The following is a 21,209-nucleotide window of genomic DNA, read 5'->3' as shown; positions in this document are numbered from 1 at the left end:
AGCTTTTGCTGTACTTTGAAGCTTTTGCTGTTCTCTATGTGATACATTCTTGCCTTCCCTCAAATATCTTTTCTGAATGTATCCTCACTCCGCTGCAAGCTGCTGCTGCTGTTAACGGGGCTTGCTGCTGGCTGGCTTTTTTATTTTTAAATTTCATTTTTTAAAAAACTTGTGTATGATTGTCACAAGTTTCTCTGCTATATTAGGGTGGGTGTTGTGAGCGGCGGACACTACTTCGCCCATTCGCACTTCTCACTTTATGCATTAGCTTCTCAAGGTTTGTGCGTTGGCACCACTTTGCACATCCAGACTTTGAACTCCTATCTACTTCCTGCACAAACACGTGACTCTGAGATCCCCTTTCTAACGCCCTGCGTTGCATGCCAGCACCGTGGGCCTAAGTTACAACAGGTGTCTCTGGGTTGTCTGTGCAGCCTCTGTTCTCTCTCTAAGTCATTGCAGCCAAAGCAAAGCCTCCAGTCTCCAACAATCTCCCTCCCTCCGTCTCTCTCTTTCTCTGTGCCAAAGTCTCCCAACAGTCCAGCCAGGCTGCACACTGGTGGCTGGGGTTATTGCTTATTGCAGCTTATTCCTTGGTGATGTCCAGTGACTCTTACTTTAGAAACCTCCGCCACTAGCCACCTCCACCTCCTCTCCTCCCACACTACTGCTCGACTCTGATGCAGTCAGAGGTGGCAACACTCTGAGTGGCAAGCCAGCCTCTCAGGGCCAAGCTACAGGTGCATCTGGATGGCCTTCAGCCTCTCTCTGCCTTATGCCAGCCAGCCAACGTTTACAGCCTCCAGTCTCAAACAATCCCCACTCTCTCTCTGCAAAAGTCTCCCAATGGTCCAGCCAGGCTGTGCAGTCCTACCCTGTGGCCGGGGGTAAGGTGCCAGCTTATAGCTTGATCACATCCGGTGACTCTTGTTTTAAAAAAACTCTGCCGCCAGCCACCTCTGCCTCCACCAACACTGGATTCTGAGATACTCTTAAAAGGCTCTGTGTGGCACACCAGCCTCTCAAGGCTAAGCTACAGACATCTCTGAGTTGTGTCTTCAGTCTAACTCGATCTCTAAGAGATATGCCAGCCAGCCAAAGCCACAAATTTAAGGATAACCCTTCATCACCCATGATGTGGAATGCTGAGAAAAAGGCCTCTGGTCATAGAATCATAGAATAGCAGAGTTGGAAGGGGCCTACAAGGCCATCGAGTCCAACCCCCTGCTCAATGCAAGAATCCACCCTAAAGCATCTCTGACAGATGCTTGTCCAGCTGCCTCTTGAATGCCTCTAGTGTGGGAGAGCCCACAACCTCCCTAGGTAACTGATTCCATTGTCGTACTGCTCTAACAGTCAGGAAGTTTTTCCTGATGTCCAGCCGGAATCTGGCTTCCTTTAACTTGAGCCCGTTATTCCATGTCCTGCACTCTGGGAGGATCGAGAAGAGATCCCGGCCCTCCTCTGTGTGACAACCTTTTAAGTATTTGAAGAGTGCTATCATGTCTCCCCTGAATCTTCTCTTCTCCAGGCTAAACATGCCCAGTTCTTTCAGTCTCTCTTCATAGGGCTTTATTTCCAGACCCCTGATCATCCTGGTTGCCCTCTGAACACGCTCCAGCTTGTCTGCATCCTTCTTGAATTGTGGAGCCCAGAACTGGACGCAATACTCTAGATGAGGCCTAACCAGGGCCAAATAGAGAGGAACCAGTACCTCACGTGATTTGGAAGCTATACTTCTATTAATGCAGCCCAAAATAGCATTTGCCTTTCTTGCAGCCATATCGCACTGTTGGCTCATATTCAGCTTGTGATCTACAACAATTCCAAGATCCTTCTCGTTTGTAGTATTGCTGAGCCAAGTATCCCCCATCCATTCTGTTTTGCCCCGTGGGCTGCTTTGACTGACCTCTCCCACATTTTGATCTGTGGATGCCTCACCTCTTCTGAGCTCCAGGTGCCTGACTGCCCACCAAATGTGCAACAGGAAAGGTACCCTGCTTGCCCAGCACTTCTTAGCTAAAAACTTGAGATCCCCTTGATGCCAAGGGCTGAAACTGCTCAAAGTGCAAGACCCCAAACAGGAGGTTTGACAACCTGAATTTGAAGGATATGGCTCCAGCGGTTTTAAAAAATAATAATTTTAAAAACTTGAACTTTTTTAAAAAAATCCTAAAAAATCAATGGCTGATCGGATGCGCTTTAAACTTGGCATGGCTAAAGCCCTTCTTAAGAGCTATCATGTTGCCAAGTTTCATCTCTTTACCTTTACAAATGAGTTTTTTTAAAAAAAATAATTCTAAAACCTCAAAATTTAAAAAAATCCTAAAAATCAACAAATGAACAGATCTATTTCAAATTTGGCATGGCTAAAGCCCTACATAATTGCTTATCATGATGCTAAGTTTCATCTCTTTATCTTTACAAATGATGGAGCTGTCAGTGTTTTTATTAATTCCCATTAAAGTAGAGCTGTCTTTTGGGTGGAGAGGAAAAATCTGGATTTTTCTTCAAATTTCATAATTTTTCCCCTTTCCAGATTTGTTACCGAAAATCCTAACAAATCCAGGTTTTACCTGTCGTATGGTCACCCAAACAGAATCCTGGACTTGAAAAGCCTTTGGTCTGATCCAGCAGGGCTCTTCCTATGTTCTTACGGTGCTATATGAGCTAGCCCATAACAAATGGCAGTCAATGAAAAGTTTTTATTTGCCAGGCCTGGCCAGGGTGGCCATTGGTTCTATTGCCAGAGGACAGTTCTCTATTGAAGGGATCCTGCATTTGAACTGCTGCCCAGCCCAAGTCCATTTTAAAGATAAATACTTAAAGATAAATACTTAAAAGGTTGTCACACAGAGGAGGGCCAGGATCTCTTCTCGATCCTCCCAGAGTGCAGGACACGGAATAACGGGCTCAAGTTAAAGGAAGCCAGATTCCGGCTGGACATCAGGAAAAACTTCCTGACTGTTAGAGCAGTGCGACGGTGGAACCAGTTACCTAGGGAGGCTGTGGGCTCTCCCACACTAGAGGCATTCAAGAGGCAGCTGGACAAGCATCTGTCAGGGATGCTTTAGGATGGATTCCTGCATTGAGCAGGGGGTTGGACTAGATGGCCTTGTAGGCCCCTTTCAACTCTGCTATTCTATGATTCTATGAAGTCTATCAAGGTTTGAGCAGAGGGTGGAGGGTCTTGCCCATCAACCTGGACAGCAGCCTGAGCAGGCCCAGAGGTCACAGCCATCCCCAATGCAGAAATTATTTAAATTCCTATTTAAATAATAGTAATTATTAATAAATTTGCACCCATACATTTGCATACACAAATGTTATGGAAATTGCTGTTCTCTTTAGGCTTTTTTTTTTTTTTTGGTGACACAAACAAAGCCACACCAGGCTCAGCCTGTGGCCGTGCCGGCAAACCTCCACAGGACCCCCAGAAGCTGCAGGTGCCACAGGTTCAAACAGCGAACGGCATGAGCTATTCCCCAAATTAATGTCGACTTCTGAAATTTCGCTCATTGAGTTAACAGGGACTGGAGTGGGTGTGATGTTTAAAATATTTAAATATAAATATTAAGAGTTCATCATCATCATCATCATCATCATCAAAATCTGGAAAGAAAACTACCTTGGCTCAGTCAGTCAGTGTCAAGAGCAATAAAAAGAAGGCGTGCACACCTCTATCAGCAACTAGAAGCGGCAGGGCTTGTCCTTCTACTTCTCAACTCCATTGTCCAACTCAGGTAAGGACGCAATCCAATGCGTGTTTAGGCAGGAAAAAGTCCTCCAACTCCCAAGATGGCTGGGGCATGCTGGGAGTTGTAGGATTACACACACATACCCGTCTAACCACGCATAGGATTGCTCCCTAAATGCTTGAGGAGACGGGAAAAGGCAGCGCTCTCTCCATCCCCGAGCGACAGGCGGCTCCTTCTCGTCAGGAAGGAAGGAGTCGCAGCGCAGCCAGGCAACCTCACGCGGAAGTCCCGTCTTCTCGAGCTGCTGAGATCCAAGGTGCAGGCAGAGCGGAGCATGCCGAGCGGTTCATGCCTCTAACGGGCGAAGGCTACAGGATCGGGTTTAGTTGCTAGAAAGGACGGATCGCCTCCTTATCTTGTTGCACCACGAGAGGGGGAAGCGCCGGTTTCTTTCCGCCATGCAGGTAAGGAAAAGAAAAATCCTTCGAAGGAGGTCTTTGAAAATCCGGCGTTTCGCACGCACCGCTGCGGTTGCCTTTCATAGCCCGCCAGTTTTTTTGTTTTTTGGCGGCTTGGCCTTCGGAACGCTCGTTGTGTTGCGTCCACGTGTGTTCTTGGGAAGGACAAATCGGCGCGATCGCTCGGTCTCGAGTGATCTTGGGAAGCCGCTTGTGATCGCGGCTGAAGCGAGCGTACAATTGAAACAGGTGTTGCTGCGTGGGTCGACTGCCGTGAGGTTTAGATTTCATGTAACGAGCAGTGGAGAGCGGGGGGGGGGGACTCAACTAGAGTGATTTATATTGCTTGAGGCTTGGTCGGCTCTTGAGCTGGTGTAAATCCCGATATATACCGATTTAGATCTTTTGGAAGGAAAAACAAATGACTAATGACTAATCTTCAGCGTGCCAACACAAACCTCAAAAGCCAGGATTAAGGCTGCAATTTTATACACACTTTCCCGGAAGTAAGTTCCATTGAACTCAATGGGGCTTTCGTCTGAAGAGAAGTAAGTTACCAACCGAGAAGTACCATCGAGCAGCGCATTTTCAGACCCTTCCCAAACTTCCCAGCCTGTGACGTACAGGTTTCCTGCTAGGAGTCCCGACCTTAACTTGAGTATTTTTTTTTCTCCGTCTCTGATCTTGAAAATTTTATTAAATGTATATTAATATAAAACTCCCATGTATTAGAGGTTTGTAAGATTGGTGAAAATGCGAGACCCCTTTGTCTTTTGTCCATGCACGAAAAAGATAGTATCAATGATTCATAACTATTTCTGCAATTTGTAACTCTATTCCAAAAGTAATTTTGATGCTGTAGCTACTGCTGAAAGTATAATCAATGTTTCCATTGGTACTAGTTAATTCGTACTATTTAACCATTGCGTTTGTCCTTACATCTTTACTGGTGGTATTGTTTCAGGACCTAGAACTGTGGGACTAGATGGGTTGGTTGCATGAGCTTTGGTGTTCCTCGTTCAAAAGCATGCTTTTGTGTTGATAGTATTGTGGTATATCCTTTGATTTGGGTAATGCATTTGTGTGACTTTGCCAACTAATCAACCAGTATTCAGTTAAGAATAAAAATCTGCTCATTATTTTTTATATATATAAATCACCTAAAATTGCCAGATACTCTACAAAAAATAAACATCATGGGCCTTGGTTGCAATCTAGACTCTAGAGATTGCATTTAATTTGAATTAAATTATTGTGCAGCATGACCCTATGCAGATTTAGGGTGCAATCTATGCATGTTTACACAGAAAAGAAGTCCTACAACTCCCACCATGCCCCAACCAACTGTAGCTGGCTGGGTAATGCTGGGAGTTGTAGGACTTTTTCTGTCTAAAGGTGCCTAGGATTGCACCCTTAATCAGAAAGAAAAACTCCCACCAAGTGGACTCACAAGTAAGTGAGGCTTAAGGATGTAGCCTTAATTGTGATCAGATACAATAATATCGTAACCATTCATTAACAGTTTTGCTTTTTGATTAGCTAATTAACAAGTCTTGAACTGACGGACACTTCTAATTTCAGGGAGGCTTAACAGTTGGGAAATGTATGCAAAATATGTTTACCTTCTAGTGCAGTTTAAAGTTTCCCAAGAGTTTCATATCTATTTAGGCTAGGGTGGTGGTGTACAATTTGCTGAACATTGGAAGGAGGATGAGGCTAAGTTGATTCCTAGTTCCTTATGCCTAGTTACCTATTCTTTATTTGATACAGAGCTGTATGACCAGTCTGAATAAGTAATTTAATTCCATTAATTTCAATGGGTCTACTCAAAGTAAGGCTAACATTGACTACAACCCAGTTTGTGCACAATCTGGGAAGCAAGAATAAATATCTGATGCCATGTTTCTCGCCTGCCCAAGGGTCTCTACTTCCCTTGCTCGGCTTCGTCCATTTTCTTCTGCTGCCCCTTATGCCTGGAACGCTCTTCCAGAACATTTGAGAACTACAAGTTCAACCGCAGCTTTTAAAGCTCAGCTAAAAACTTTTCTTTTTCCTAAAGCTTTTAAAACTTGATTTTGTTCTGACTTTATACTGTTAGTTTTACCCTACCCAGTGCCTGTTTACCCTACCCTGTGCCTGTTTGCATTCTCTTCCCCTCCTTATTGTTTTATTATGATTTTATTAGAATGTAAGCCTATGCGGCAGGGTCTTGCTATTTACTGTTTTACTCTGTACAGCACCATGTACATTGATGGTGCTATACAAATAAATAATAATAATAATAATATCTAGGAACCAACTTCAGCTTTGTGCGTAATAGCCAGCTATTCCCTTTACCCAGGTAACTTTGGGAACCATCTTTCTATGAGCAGGACTAGAGAGCTAACTGAATTATTAGTTCTCTGAGAGTAAAATTCTTAAGTTTCTTTGGGGAAGCTCTGACAATTAAAATGGCATTATTCTTACTATTACATCACCTATATCCCACCTTTTTCTCTTGCAAGGAACTCAAGGTGACATACATGGTCCTCTCAATTTTAACCTCACAACACCCCTGTGAGGTAAGTTAGGCTGAAAGTAAAGGACTACTCAAAATCATTCAGGGAGCTTCATGTTTGAGTGGGGACTACAGTTCAGATCTCCCGAGTCCCAGTTCAGCACTCTGACCACTACAACGTACTGGTACAAAACAGACACAGATTTATATGCCCTTGAGGTTTCAACCATCTTGCAAATTACCTATATGACATAGAATGGACTTGGGTAAGATAATACCAGGTACAGTGATTCAGTGCTTTGTAGAACACCTGTGATACAGCAATTACTGAATACCTTACCCTCTCAGGTTTCCTTTTACAGTGTTTATCTGTCTTAAGTACTGGTTTTACCTATAAATAATACTTTGAGCAGTTAATTAGGAGAGAATTGTAGATTAACTAATAAAGACATTTTGGATACAGATCAATGAGCTGTTCCCCAGCTTTTCCACAGAGAATTGAAAACAAAGCCCCGCTGCACGCTAGTCGTGGTTGCACTTTGAATTTGCGATTTTAACGCATTTTAGCAACACTTGTTCATTGCTGAAGCTGAGTCACAGACAGGAAGATTTGTTTAGCTCTGCATAGAAAGTGGACTCAGATGAAGAGCTAAATTTGCAAGGTGGTGATGAGTCATAAAGCATACATTTCTAAGGCACAATCATTGGCTTGGCGGTGAACATTCTCATCCACACACTGCCTCACACATGGGACTCAATAATGTAAGTAGCTAAAAAAATGAGGCAAGAAAATCCACATTAGTGGATTTTTACATGTATCAACTTAGAACAATTCAAGGCATCCCTCTACATTTTTTTATCTGGAAAAGACTGGGATAGTGAAATACTCAGGAGGATTTACATACAGCCTAAATCATGGGACAGAATTTTGCTTCTTTTTTGTGGTGGAGGATGGGATATAGAGTAGATAGGGATCAGAGCAAAGTTTGATTGTCTGCTGCTTACCTATAAAATGTTCTGTTAAATGTTGCTACATGGCGGAAGTCCCTACAAAATCAGTCAAACTCTTTTACGTATCTTGTTAATACCTTGTATGGCATCATTGATAATGGGGACTAGTTGCCCCCAAAGTACCTATCGTGTTCATTTGCTTTTGCTAGGCAGTCAGATATTCAGGTGGCCTGTTCAGACGACACACTAACCCACTGTGAATCACTAAAAAATGCGACCTACAGTGTGTTAGCCTGTCACGTGGTGGAAAAGTTCCCTCCCCACAGTGGGCAGACTAGCCATGCTCACTAACCATCTCCTGCAGGATGGTTAGTCAGTGCCCATGGTGGTTCCTGTATTTTTTTCAGCCTGTTTTGTAAAAAAAAAAGGTGGGGGGGAAGGGAATGGTAGTGACCATAGAATCCACCGGCAAGAGTGACCACCACTTCCAGCAACACTCTTGGTGGCACAGATATTTTCTATGGTCCATGGCCATTTCCCCCCTGTTTTCTGAATGGAGTGCCTGCTGCCCTCTCGTTTGGCACATGGGGGATGGCGGGATGTGCAGTGTCCTAACCATGGAGGTAAGTACCCTAACCATGGACGGGGTGGGCAGCAGAACCATGGGGCGTGGTATGGTGCCACGATCATATAGTGGGCCTGCTTGTCATGGTTCCATTACCCCTCACCTCTCTATGGTTCGCCTACCCCCCACCCTCTGTGCACATCTACAGGCCCAGTACTTGGGCTGGCAAGATCAGGTTCCAACAGTGGAGAGGTCTTCATGCACCCGGCCCCATCATTCCCCCTTGATTCTTTATGTGAGTGGGAGCAGAGCACAGACTGCAGACTACCAAGACTACCCTTCTATTAAAAACAAACAAACTATCTCTCCTTACTTTCTCACTTCTGTTCTGATGGATCTGGTAAGGAAGGGAGCAATGGCACTGAAGAAGCCTGGAAAGAAGATGACGCACATTAGGGTTGTCAGGGCTCCAAATGCACAACAGCACACCTCCTGAACAGAGCTTGCTGGCGTCTTGGTCTGCTGACCACCAAACTGTGTCTCCAGAGTCTCGCAATGGTGCTACCACATCCAGACAGGGTAGATACCAGCACCAGCAGCATGAGTAGTTGGGTATGTCCCCAAGCTCCTAAGAGGTTGTGCCCGAAATGGAGCCCTGCTAAACAACCTATCAGCCAGAAAGTGGTGATTTCTGAGGTGTTCAAATGCTGAACTGGCCGCAGTGGAGGACACCACGGCTGACCCACAAGGTTTGGAGCTGGCAGTGGGGAGAAAACAGAGCAGCATCACAGAGTGGCCTTGTCCAGGCAGTGCCATCTTCTGCTTTTCAGGTCTACCCAGGCCTCCAGATGCCACAGACCATAAGGTCTAATCCTTTCTTCAAGGCAACACCTACTCCCCTCCTTCCCTTTAATGAGGATCAATTTATCAAATAATAATAATAATAATAATAATTAAGGCTGCAGTAATCAGTGAACTTATATACCAAATCTTTGATAGGCATTTCCCAAGACAGCCCAGAGTGGATATTCCAAGGAAGATAGCAAGGACATTACCCTCGCCTCAGTCTTCGCGTTCCTCCTCCCCGCTCAGATCCATGCCTAAATTAAAGAGGGCGAAAGAAGGATAGCGTGTTAAAGGGAGAGTTTCTAAGCAAGCCCCTGAAAGCAAACCCACCACCTCAATTGCCGCGGTTCACTCCTCAGCAGAATCCAGCCAGGCCTTCCCTCTCACCTTGCTTCCTCTTCTCCACTGGTCACCCTGCTGAGCATAGGATTAGTTAGGGTGACCATATGAAAAGGAGGACAGGGCTCCTGTATCTTTAACAGTTGCATAGAAAAGGGAATTTCAGCAGGTGTCATTTGTATATATGGAGAACCTGGTGAAATTCCCTCTTCATCACCACAGTTAAAGCTGCAGGAGCTATGCTAGAGTGACTAGATTGAAAAGAGGGCAGGGCACCTGCAGCTTTAACTGTTGTGATGAAGAGGGAATTTCACCAGGTTCTCCATACCGTATATACAAATGACACCTGCTGAAATTCCCTTTTCAATACTACTGTTAAAGACACAGGAGCCCTGTCCTCCTTTTCATATGGTCAGCCTAGATTTGTGGTGATGAAGCAACCCTCCTCATTCAGATTTCTCAGGCCAGGAAGCAGGAGAATGGCCAGACTTAGCTCAAACTAAGCAACCTTTTAAGAATTGCGTCGTTAACTCTGGTGATTTCTTCCTTTTGCTCTCTAAAGCACTGACCACCCTAGGCCTCAACTTCCCTTCGCAGGAAGGAATTTCTCCCTCTTCAGCTACCACCTCCAGAGGAGCATCAATCTTACTGGAATCCAAGACAACCAACAGGGCAGTACCTTTCCCTTCACTTTTTGAGAAGCTGTTGGACTCCGAATGGGTCACTGCATTCCAAGGCAGAAAGGGCAGTGTAATCAATCAGTCAATCAAGTTTATTACGGTAAAATAACCAGCAAACATTTTACTCCCTTCTACAGCAAGCAATGGGGGGGGGGGATTAAGGTACGTCTTGTAGATGCCTTAGTGATAGGTCTTGTTTTTGGGAGCCATTGCTCCCAGAGAAGGTGATGCCCGGACTCAAGGATCTTAATGAGAAGTGCTCTGACTGCACCCTTAAAAGAATTCACAAAGTAGCTTTGCTGACCCTCAGAGCATCCTCTGCCTGCTCTCTCTTCACCATGCCCTGATTTGGAGAGCAGGACCCTGCACAAAGGGATCCTTAAATTATATAAGACATCCGCCTTTGTGGCTGATGCCACCCAGGATGCTCTAGCCTACTCTATGCCGTTTCTACACCAGCCCGAAAATCCGGGCTGGTCACAGCTGAGTCCCTGTGCATCCAAATGACGCACAGGGACTCTCGAGGGCAAGCTGGGATGGCCAAATAATCCCTGGGAAAACCCAATTCTTCCCGCAGTCTCAGGATCGTCCCGATACCGTAGGAGGTGTGTGGGCACGCATCCCAGCTTAGTCTCACTTCCCTGTGAGTAAACCTGAGGAGGCAGGAAACAGGCACTGGGCACGGCGCTCCTCAGGCGCTCCGTGCTCATTGGGAGTGGAGGGGGGATATGGAGCGGGTTTTTTGTATTTTAAAAACCTTTAGATGGAGCGCAGGTGCCCTCATCTTCTGTTTTAAAAAAAAGTTGGGTGCGACATCCCTCCTTCCTCCTGGGATGTCATGCGCACATTTGGACTAAGGGGAGGATCTCGTGATCAGAATATCGCAAGATCCTCCTCCTCCCTCTCTCTACATCTGCATGGTGTAGAAAGGGCCCTAGTCTACTCACCCAGAACCATAGCTGTAGCCACTGTTGCCAGGAGGTCCATGTGGTTAAAACACTGGAACACTAATACCTATTCCAGGCCTAATTTGGCCATTGCTCCTTCATGGGAGTTTGCCTGTTTGGCGAAGAGAAAGACATCCTCATGGAAACAAAGGATAAGAAGAGGGCAATGCCTTCATCCCCAAAAAGGAATGAGAAACACCAGCTTCCCAGGCCCTATCCTGCCTTTAATCGCTCCAGAGGCTTCAGCAGATCCAGAGACTTCAGGTCCTTTCAATCATCCTGGTCCCTGCTTCACCCCAAAGGGCCCTCAGAGAACCAACTGTTCCAACTCCTCATAGAGATCCAAGTCCACCCATCAGCAATTCTGATAGGAATCAATCTCAGATGGGCGGGAGGCTGCAGGGATTCCTTCCCATGTGGGAAATTGGGTACTCAGGTCAACCCAGGAGGGTTATTGCATCAAATTCTCCCACATATCCAGAGAAAGGTTTCTCCCCTCTCTTGCCTCCAACTCTCTACCAGATAGAGTCATTATTTCACAAGTTATTCAACAACTCCTGGACATCAGAGCAATAAATCCTGTTCTGCCCCCTGAAATTTCTCAGGCGCACTCCACCAGAGCTGCAGCAGCCACTGTTGTTCTTTCCATAAAAGCTCTTGCATTGAGCGGGGGGTTGGACTCGATGGCCTTATAGGCCCCTTCGAACACTACTATTCTATGATTCCTCTAGCGGAAATCTGTTCAGTGATTACCTGGTCAACACCTAACTCTCTTACAAGACATTATGAATTGAATTCATTTGCCTCAGATGAAGAGGCCTCTGACAGGAGAGTGCTCCAATGGGTGGTCACTTGAGGACAACCACACACCCTTCTTAATCAAATGTCAGCTTGGACATGACCCAGTCTTTTGGACACCTCCTCAAACCATACAGAGAATGGAACATTGGGAACTTATTGTGAAGGTCCATTCTGGTATAGTGTGACAGAAGTGTCCAACTCCACCCTTCATGGGTGGCTGATGGGATGCCAACTGACATACGCCTCAAGATAGTATGCCCTTACTGTGAGTATTGGCTCCTCAAAGGGAGTACCTGTCCTCCTTTGCCTCTCAGGATACTCTTTCCATACTTACTGCTTCACTTCTAGACTCCTGTTTCTCCTTGCTCAGTCATGAAAGAAACTGGGGGTGGAGCCAGAGGAAGCAGTACTTGAAAGATCACAATCATGTGATCCCTGCCTTACTGTGTTGTGCCAAGAGAACAACATTTTCATCACACTGTACCAGAACAGATCTTCACAGTAAGTCCCCAATGTCCCGTTTTCCGCTGCAGGCTCTCAATCCTTTTTCTAGCTGCTTACTGTTTACTCCATCCTCTTCAGCAGGCGCACAAGGAATCATATCCCATACAAAAGTCTCAGTCTCATTTATAGGGCGGTGTATCTTCTTCAGATCTTAGCCTTTTCTTTTACCACAGCCAGTACATGGTCACTAAGATCTCCCTCTCCCTGCTGACAAGAACACTTGGTGTCTAAGTTAAGAAGATTAGTCACCACCTACCATCCGCTTCTATGATATGACCACATTGCACGTTTTCCAGCTGATTCTAATGTTTATTCAGAAGAAAGTCACATTGATTTCATGGGATTACAGTCCGAATATGCATGTGTAGGGCAATCCATACTTTTTGGAAGTAAGGGACTTTAGCCACAGGATATCATGAACATGCCCCTTCTTTGTGGATCACAGTAGCTGGAGTCACATATATAGGTCTTGAAAGGGAACATCTGCCCCACCCACCCCAGCCGTATTTCTAACCAAATTATTCTTCAGGGTCTCTAATATCACTTGACAACTGACCATCTTTACTCCTGGCTATTGTTATAAACAATTAAATGGACTTATGTACTAAGATCAGGGGGTTGCACCTAGCCCTTCTCTGAAAACTCCCCTGCACCTCCCTGAAATCTGATATCCCCTCCCCATTATTGAATGACTACTACCACTACTGCTACTATTATAATTTAATAGATTTCAGTGATACATGCCCTAGTAACCTCCCGGTTAGATTACTGTGATGTATTGCATGTGGGACTGCCCTGGAAGATGGTCTGGAAATTTAAGTTCGTACAAAATATGGCAGGTAGGGTGTACTGAATGAAGCTGGGTGATAAAGCCACATTGCACCAGTGTTGTACTGTCTTCACTGCCTCTCAGTTCATTTCTGGGCTGTTATTGGGAAAAAGCCCCGCTGAACACATTGAGAAATATTGCTGAATAAGCTGCATGTCATACTACATTGTGATGGTACTGGTGAGAGGTTCTAAACATGTCCATTCCTATTTGCATTGGTAAATACAGAGGTTTTGGTTTGTGAAAGCAAACTGGTGTTGCATGATCCCAGTTGTACAGGAGATACTAGGGTGAACCTGTAGACCAGACAAGTTCTTCTGGTTTTTGTATTGTCAGCAGAGTGATTGGTTCTGCAGTTACCTAATACTCCAGATTCTAATCAGTGCTTGGGAGATCTATACGGGGTTTACAAATAAGGAAATAACTAGAGTCAGATATAGCAGATTAACAGCCTCATGTAGAAAAGCCCTAAAAGTGCTGTTTGAAAACAGAAGTGAAACTGGAGGGTCATGATGTCATCTCAAGAACGTGTAAACAACCGTGAATAGGGATTGAGGGGTGCACTAGAATCCAGATTTAACTGTTTCTCTAATCACAGATCACATGATTGATGATGAGTAAGTGGAGATGATTATTCAGGGGGTTCCACTTAACAGGTCAACCTACTAGACAACATTAACTTTGCAAGCTTATACCGTGAAATGGCTGCAGTATATGTTGTTTGTTTGTTGCAGTGATAGTCTTTAACAATGATGGTGTATTGTCCATTTGAGACTTTTAAGTTCAAAGCTTTAACTAAATACATGAGAGAATTGGTATTTGCCAATGATAATGATACAAGGCACTGTCTTACAACCTGGCTGGTCAACAGAGGACTGCTGATTTTGCTCAGAAGTCTAAAAATGGATGGTTGCACTAGCAGTGCCACCTTTGTAATGTCTGGCTTCATAAAGTTTGATAAAGTCTACTAATATAGTAGTCTCAACTACTTATTCCCTAGGCACCCCTGTCAGGACTACTATTGACATTTTTTGAACATTAATATTCAAGGAATGTTTCCTTGAAGGAGGAAGGGGTTCGTAGAATCGCCAAAGCAAGTGATGCTTTGAGAAATTTACAACTGGGGCCTGTAACAAAATCTTGCTGTATGAACTGCTTCTGTTCAGGTTTCCAGACATTCCATTTCACCTTTTCTCCCCCGCTTAACACCCACTGACCAGTTCGAGGTTTTTCTCCTCATCACCTTTAGAGCTTTTTCTTTTCTTTTTCTTTTTTCTTTTTAAATGTTATTCTCCAAGTCTTTCAAACTTCAAGCTTTATATTTCCCGGTTGTGTGTGGGTCGTACCATTTTGACTACATAAGGATAGGCACTTGGAGAATGTGTTTGTTATCAATATATAGAAGTGGGACTGCAAAAAATATTGCAGCATGGAGCGCTTTTATTCAGGGTTTCAGCTGTAACCCTTAACAGATTGCCTGTTACTTGCAGGCAGGTGCATGCCCCAAGACATCACCCCTCAGTGGCAGAGTCTCTTCCCTTGCAAACATCTCTTTAAACTGGTACACTTAACAGTTACCTGTCCTTACTTTTAGGTGGCTGCTGCTGGTGAGTCATTTCTTGCAAGCACCCCTTAGTTCTTTTACCAGCCCAAAGATGTGGATGGATTGACTGAAAGGTACTGCCACTAACCAGCTCCAGTTAGGCTGAGGCCTACATCTTGTGACAAGTTGTGTCAAGCAGCATAATTAGCCATTTTTTTAAGAAAAGGAATGAGATGGATGAGTGTGAAGGCTGAAAGCAAACCATAAAGGTGGAAAAAAGAAAAGAAGCTGGTAAACAAGACAGAGCTGTTGCAAGGTCTACAGAGATGGGTTCACACAACATGCTAACTCATCTAGTGTGGTTTGTTGTTGAACCATGGGTTATCATGTCTGAACGCAGCAAGTTTCTACAGAATGGGTTATTGTGTTGCCTTAACGCAGCACATTTTCCGTGGGGTTGTTAACCATGCAGTGTGGCATGGGTTCTCAAGGTGCCTTGTTTGAGAAAAATAAACCACACTGCATGTTTAATATTCTACACTGCGAAAAACGCTCTGCATTCAGGCAACACAGTAACTCATACTGCAAAAAAAATGTGCCCAGGCAACACGATAACCCATGGCGGCTCTGGGGCTTATCTGCACAATTCAAATCCCAGCTATACTGAACGTTCATAAATAGCAAGGCACCCTAAAGGACACAAAGAACTGCAGCAGGGACAAAGAACTAAAACTATGTGATCACAGCACGAAAACTGTATGAACAGTGCCAGGATGAGGGGTGAGGCAAGCTGATAACAAGCTGAAGGGTGTAGACCAAGGCAGAAGAAACTGAGGATGCCAATCGATATAAGATCACAGGGAGGTGTCGACATTTCTGGCAGCCATCCAGAGGGGCAGAGATGCAAAAGCGAGGGTAGAAGAGGGCCTCAGATGAGAACACTTCCATCTGCAGCCAATGGGACATGCTCGTACTCACGCGGCCTGCTTCTCTAAGTCCCATCCTACAACACACATGCTTACAGGTTGGCCATCCTAAGCGGTGTGGATGTAAGTGTGATGGCAAAGCAATGCTTAGGAATTAGCTGGAGATTCAGGACTGCTTTTGCTTGCTTTTATTTCACATGTATGTTTCTTTCAATAATAGTTACATATAACGTCCTCGCGATATTTAAAGCAGTTAAAAGCAGAACATAACACAGACTCAAGATACACACTTATGCTTTATTGGATGCACAGAATTAAAACACTGCACACATGAGTGCTCCTTCATAGATAATAATCCATGTGATAAGATGCTGTTTACCACGTAGGATAGAGGGTGGGTCGTGGCTGGGCTGCACTGCACCCACTGACAAGCGTTAGCTTGCTCTGCCTGGTTTTTTTGATTGGTGATTGATGACCAGGTGATGCTTAGGTAATAAGGCAATGTTTTCCCGTAGCCAAGAATGACAGATGTTTAGGGGCGTATGTGCTGTCTTTATCCATGGGCTGTCTGCCTATCTGGGACTGTCATGTATGAAGGCAAGGGCCTGTTTATGACTAACACATGTTTATGTGTGCCCAACAGCTGATGGCTCGGGTCTTGTCCATGACTTTCTGATACAGTGTTTTGTCCCAATTTAGCTCATCCTATATTTTCTAGAATGCTTGAATATTCTCGATCATAATGCAGGTAAACACTAATATAATTGAAAGCAAGCACTACAAATCATTTCTAAGGAAAATTCCCAAACTGAATCCCACTATCAATATCACTGGTGGTACCATCACACCCTTCCTTCCTCATAGTCTGCTGTGTAGGAGACATTGACTGTCCATGGGGCTGTCTAAATGGTTGGTTATATGACACAGCTGCCGATTTGCTGCCACCACAGTGCAAAGAGATGAAGATGCCCCAACTTCTGCTGGAGCGAGGTCAGCGCGGCTCTTTCGCTGCCTGTTCTCACTCCGGCGCTGTGCTGGGGGCGTTCCTGGGCAGAAGGCAACCTCCCATTGGTCACCAGAAGACAAGCGAGGTGGTGGGCGGGCTTGGCAAGCTGAATGGCCACTGGAAATCCCACACTACCTCCTGTGTCGGGATTACTCGACGCCACCCCACAGCAGCAGAAGCACTTTTTTTTCCTAAACCGGTGCTGTCAAGGCAGCCCCCATGAGCTTGGCATACACAGCAAACAGGCCAAGAAAGTTCATAGGTTGGTCCAATTAGCATTGAATATAGAGGATCTCCATGTTTAGGGACACCCCTCAATGTTACAGTTCTCCCGCCCCCACTCCATCCCAGCAACCTGACAGTCCGATTGGCACTGTTGACAGCCAAACATAGACAGCCATTGGCTTATCAAATCCTGAGGTTCTGTTCCTTCATGTACACCTGGTATGCTGCCACTCCTTTTTCAGTTGTCCAAATTTTCTGTAAATCCAACAGGCCAAAGAGAATAGTAACACAATAAAGCAATTGCCTGCAGACCAGGACTATGAGCTTTATCACACTAGGGTTTTAATCCACTCTCGACACGGTGGTTTTCGGATTCTCAGGACAGAACTCACATGACGCCGTGCCTGTCCTGCTGTGATCTCTCTGGGAACGTGATGTTTCCCCCACCTCTTGCATGTTATTTTGGTACAGGGAAAGTCTGGTTTTTCTTTTCCGTGAGGGATAACATCGCTGTTCTGTTGGGTGTAGTTTCGTTTCTATTGTATTTCGGAGCATCCCGATTTCTCTGCTGGGGGTGTGTCTGTGAAAGGGTGTGTGTTTAGGGAGTTGATTGATGAAAGCAGAGGGTGGGTGGGTTGTCCTCAAGTGTGCCATTTCAATCTACCTTCCTCATTCTCTCTGGGAACACCTGCTGGAACGTTGGAACAGAGTTGGCATAATCTTTGAAGTGGCGGTCCTTTGGCGTCCTTCCTATCTCTAACAGCATGCACCCTCAAATGAGCGCACCAGCACTCTTTCGAGCTCTTGGAAGTGCATGAGAAGGGGAACCCTGAAATGAGTCCCTAGTTTGTGCTCCAAAGCACCTGGCCTCAAAGGCACGGCTGGGAGGAAGCGGGTTTGCCTGGCCCCCTCACACACTCGGTGCCCTTTCCACAACACTTAACAGACAAGTGAGACTGTGCAGGGGCGCCGGAAAACCACCTTCTCTCAAGTGGCTAAAACTGCCCCAATTCGCCCTGGAGATCTGCCTTGTTGTTCCCAAAAGGAACATTGATCCTGCACTACTTAGGGGAGAGATGTGTGTTGGTTTTAAATAATCTGTTCAGCAACAAGAAAAGCTTCTGCCCAGGAAAAATGCAGCACAAGAGGGGGGAGTCCATCACCCACACTGGAGGGGGAGCGCACCATGTCCATCACCCTCACTGCCACAACTACCAACAACCAATAAACTGCAGGGGGAGGTACAAAGGAGGTGTCGGGGCAGGTGCAATAGCGGGAACAACAAGGTGAGAGTGCATCTCAACGGAATAATAGCGATGTGTGGATGTGCAGGACGGGATGTGTAAAGATGCATGAACCCTAAAAGCGCTTCACTCGCTATGGCTCAGGGCTTCACTCGCTATGGAAACGAAGGGGGATAATGCGAGGGCAAACCAAGGCAAAAGTGTAGGTGTGATGGACCTTTATGATCTGAAAAGCCAACTTGTAAAATACTAACCAACATCAGTTTTACAACGAGTGTCAAATCTGCCTTAATATAAACAAAGAGGGAAAGCCATTATGATGTGTAAAATTCATGTTAGGCTTACAATTATAGGGCCTAATAACTGGGGAGTTACAATGCTATAATGAGCCATTGTGGAATGTAATACTCAAATTATATCCCTTTGCAATGATGTTGTATGACACTTACAGTTTAATCTCATACATTCTCACTCAGAAGTAAATCCCTATGGTAGGGTAGGGAACAGTTTGGGCTTTGGGGCCAATGAGGCCCCCATTAGGCCCTTTGTGTGCCGAATGACATCAAGGTTGTATGGCCACCCAAAGTACCCTTGCTTTTGGGGGCACGGTGCTCCTCATGTCGTGTAGTTCCTGGACAAAATGCCGTCTGAAGCTTCAGCTGGCACTTTGGGCAGGAATTGATTTTGCTGCACATGAGCTTTCTCAGCTTGGGGAAGTTGCAGTGCGGGTGAAGCTGATCTGACCAAGCTGGTGGTTGGAATGCTTTAGAGAGGCTGGAGAACTTCCACTAGAGTTGGACAAAGGAAAAGGCAGAATTTGCGGCAGGCAATGCATGGCTCAACACCAGAGCTCTGCTGTTTTGCATTGCTTGCCACATCCAACTGAAGGATGAAATTCAGGCTTCTGTCAGGCCTGTTTCACTATAGCAGCCCTCAAGTCAACACTGGACCTTGCTGGAGCAAAGGCTCATATTCTTGCAAACTCTTGCAGGTGCTACAAGTGGAACTTTGTGTTTGTTTGGAACTAAGAGGTATTGAGTTTAGTGTAATTTACTCCCAGGCAACTGCAGTCCTAGCCTAGGCCTCACTGAGGTGATCAATCTGTGTCTGAGCTTTACCATTTCAGTCTACATGTGGGGATTCACATGATTGAACAATCCTGTACACACAATTTAAACTAATTTGCTATGTGCAGAGATTTTGTTGGGTGGGGGCAGAATATGAAGGAAATTATGGGAGAGTGAAGTAGTAAAGCCCAGTAGTAAAGCCGCATTAGCGAGAACAAGGTCTCTAATTGATTTACTGCCTCTGGAACTTTTCCTAGCATTGTGGGAGCTGTTGGCCTGGGCGGAATGAAGACAATGAGAGTGCATAACACTTGTTCATGTAAGTGTGACTCAAAAGTAATTTTATTAAAAGCACAGCAGGTTTATTGAATGGGTGGCAGCATTTCCCACCCCCCTCAGGATTTGAAATGGATAGAACCAAAAATCTTGAACCAAAATCTGTTTTCTGCCTCATTTTGGCATATTAGGGTGACCATATGAAAAGGAAGACAGGGCTCCTGTATCTTTAACAGTTGTATAGAAAAGGGAATTTCAGCAGGTGTCATTTGTATGCATGCAGCACCTGGTGAAATTCCCTCTTTGTCACAACAGTTAAAGCTGCAGGAGCTATACTAGAGTGATCAGATACAAAAGGGGGCCTGGCTGAGGGACTGTGGTAAAACCGGGAAATCCGTAGTTGCATATATCCCAGGGAAAGTCTCTGGTCATCCCCGGTTGACCCCGGGATCCCCTGTGCGTCACTCGGACCTAGGGATGACCCCAGGATATATGCATTGTGTTGACATGCCATATGTGTCTGTTTGCTATGTTTTTATGTAAATAGTTTTTTAAAAAAATATACTGTATTATTAATAGTTTAAAATGTTTGTAAACTGCCCAGAGAGCTTTGGTTATGGGGCAGTATATAATAATATAGATGGTCTGCTTGTTAGCCCCAGGGAGAGGTTTCATCTCTCTGATGAATGTAATGTGCCAAGGGTTAAAAGATGGCTTCTCTGCCAAAGGGTGGCTACAGGTGGCTACGTGCCAGATTTGCATTCCTTAATGGTGGACATCATGTCCTAGCAGACAAAGGGAAAACTTTCAACCAATAGAACATCGAATGTAACCTATGACTCATTGAGATTGTGCACCTTAACTTGAAAATTGAATGTAACTTATCTTGCTAATCCAGAACTGACCAATAGAAAGGTTAGAAAGAGACTAACACCCTCTTGTAGTCAGGGCCTATATATACTGTGAGATTCCCTTGTTCTTGGCGCCTCCATTTTATGGAACCGGAGAGCGCCCCCATACTGCAGTATCAGAAGTAAATGGATTAAGTGTATTCTCCAGCCTCGTGTGTTTGATTGGCTATTAACGCGCCGGGGAAGCGGGGCTTTAAATCTCTGGTTGAGGGACAACAAGCTCATATCATTTGCTACATTGAAGAAGGTTGTGAGATGGAGTGTGCACTGAAAGAAAGAGGCACTTTGAAGTTCCCTATGCTCCATCTGTGCCTTGTACTTACCATAGGTTCTTGGGGAAGTTACTTTTCTTTTAGTCTTATCAGTTGTCTTCTGGGAAGTGAGTGTTTTATGGCTGGCCAGGCCCACCATGGCAGCGATTTTATGAATGGGCAAAAAAACCCAAACCCATGGGAGCCATTTTGTGAGAGCACCAATGACACGCTCTCCAGATTCCAAGTGTGCTGACCAATCTGAAAAGGTTTGGAATCCTGGGCCTACTGTGTGCTTGTTCCTATGCTCCCCTCCTGTAGTACTGTGTGAACTGTATATTTGCAGAAAAACAGAATGGCAAAATGTCATAAGACTCCATTACACCCTCCACAGCATCTACCCTGGAATTTTTTGCTTCTCAGGGAAGTGGGAGTCCCAAAACACTATTGATGCAATGACATAGCACACCAACAGCTTCCACAGAGGCTGCTTGAAAAGGTATGGTATGGGATCTTGCACCACAGAGTGATGCCTGGGTATAGCTGTTTGCTTTGTGAATCAGCGGTCATCATATAGTTTGCTTCCATACCTTCCCAAACCAAGCTTAGGCTAATTTTTCTACAAGAGTTTTTCATGAGGGATTC

General features: G+C 45.1%; 1 protein-coding gene across 1 annotated transcript in view; it reads left to right on the top strand.

Annotated features, from left to right (window-relative positions):
• The first annotated feature begins 4,084 nt into the window (after positions 1-4,084).
• ANO9 (anoctamin 9) overlaps positions 4,085-21,209 on the top strand; it is a 51,676-nt gene continuing 34,551 nt past the window's right edge. Inside the window, exon 1 of the mRNA XM_063118739.1 lies at positions 4,085-4,162. Coding sequence (XP_062974809.1) covers positions 4,157-4,162 — 6 coding nt within the window. The 5' untranslated portion in view covers positions 4,085-4,156. The remainder of the gene's footprint in view (positions 4,163-21,209) is intronic.

This window comes from Elgaria multicarinata, chromosome 2, assembly GCF_023053635.1.
Source record: "Elgaria multicarinata webbii isolate HBS135686 ecotype San Diego chromosome 2, rElgMul1.1.pri, whole genome shotgun sequence".
Classification (NCBI taxonomy): Eukaryota; Metazoa; Chordata; class Lepidosauria; order Squamata; family Anguidae; genus Elgaria; species Elgaria multicarinata.
This window is presented reverse-complemented; position numbering and strand designations above follow the sequence as displayed.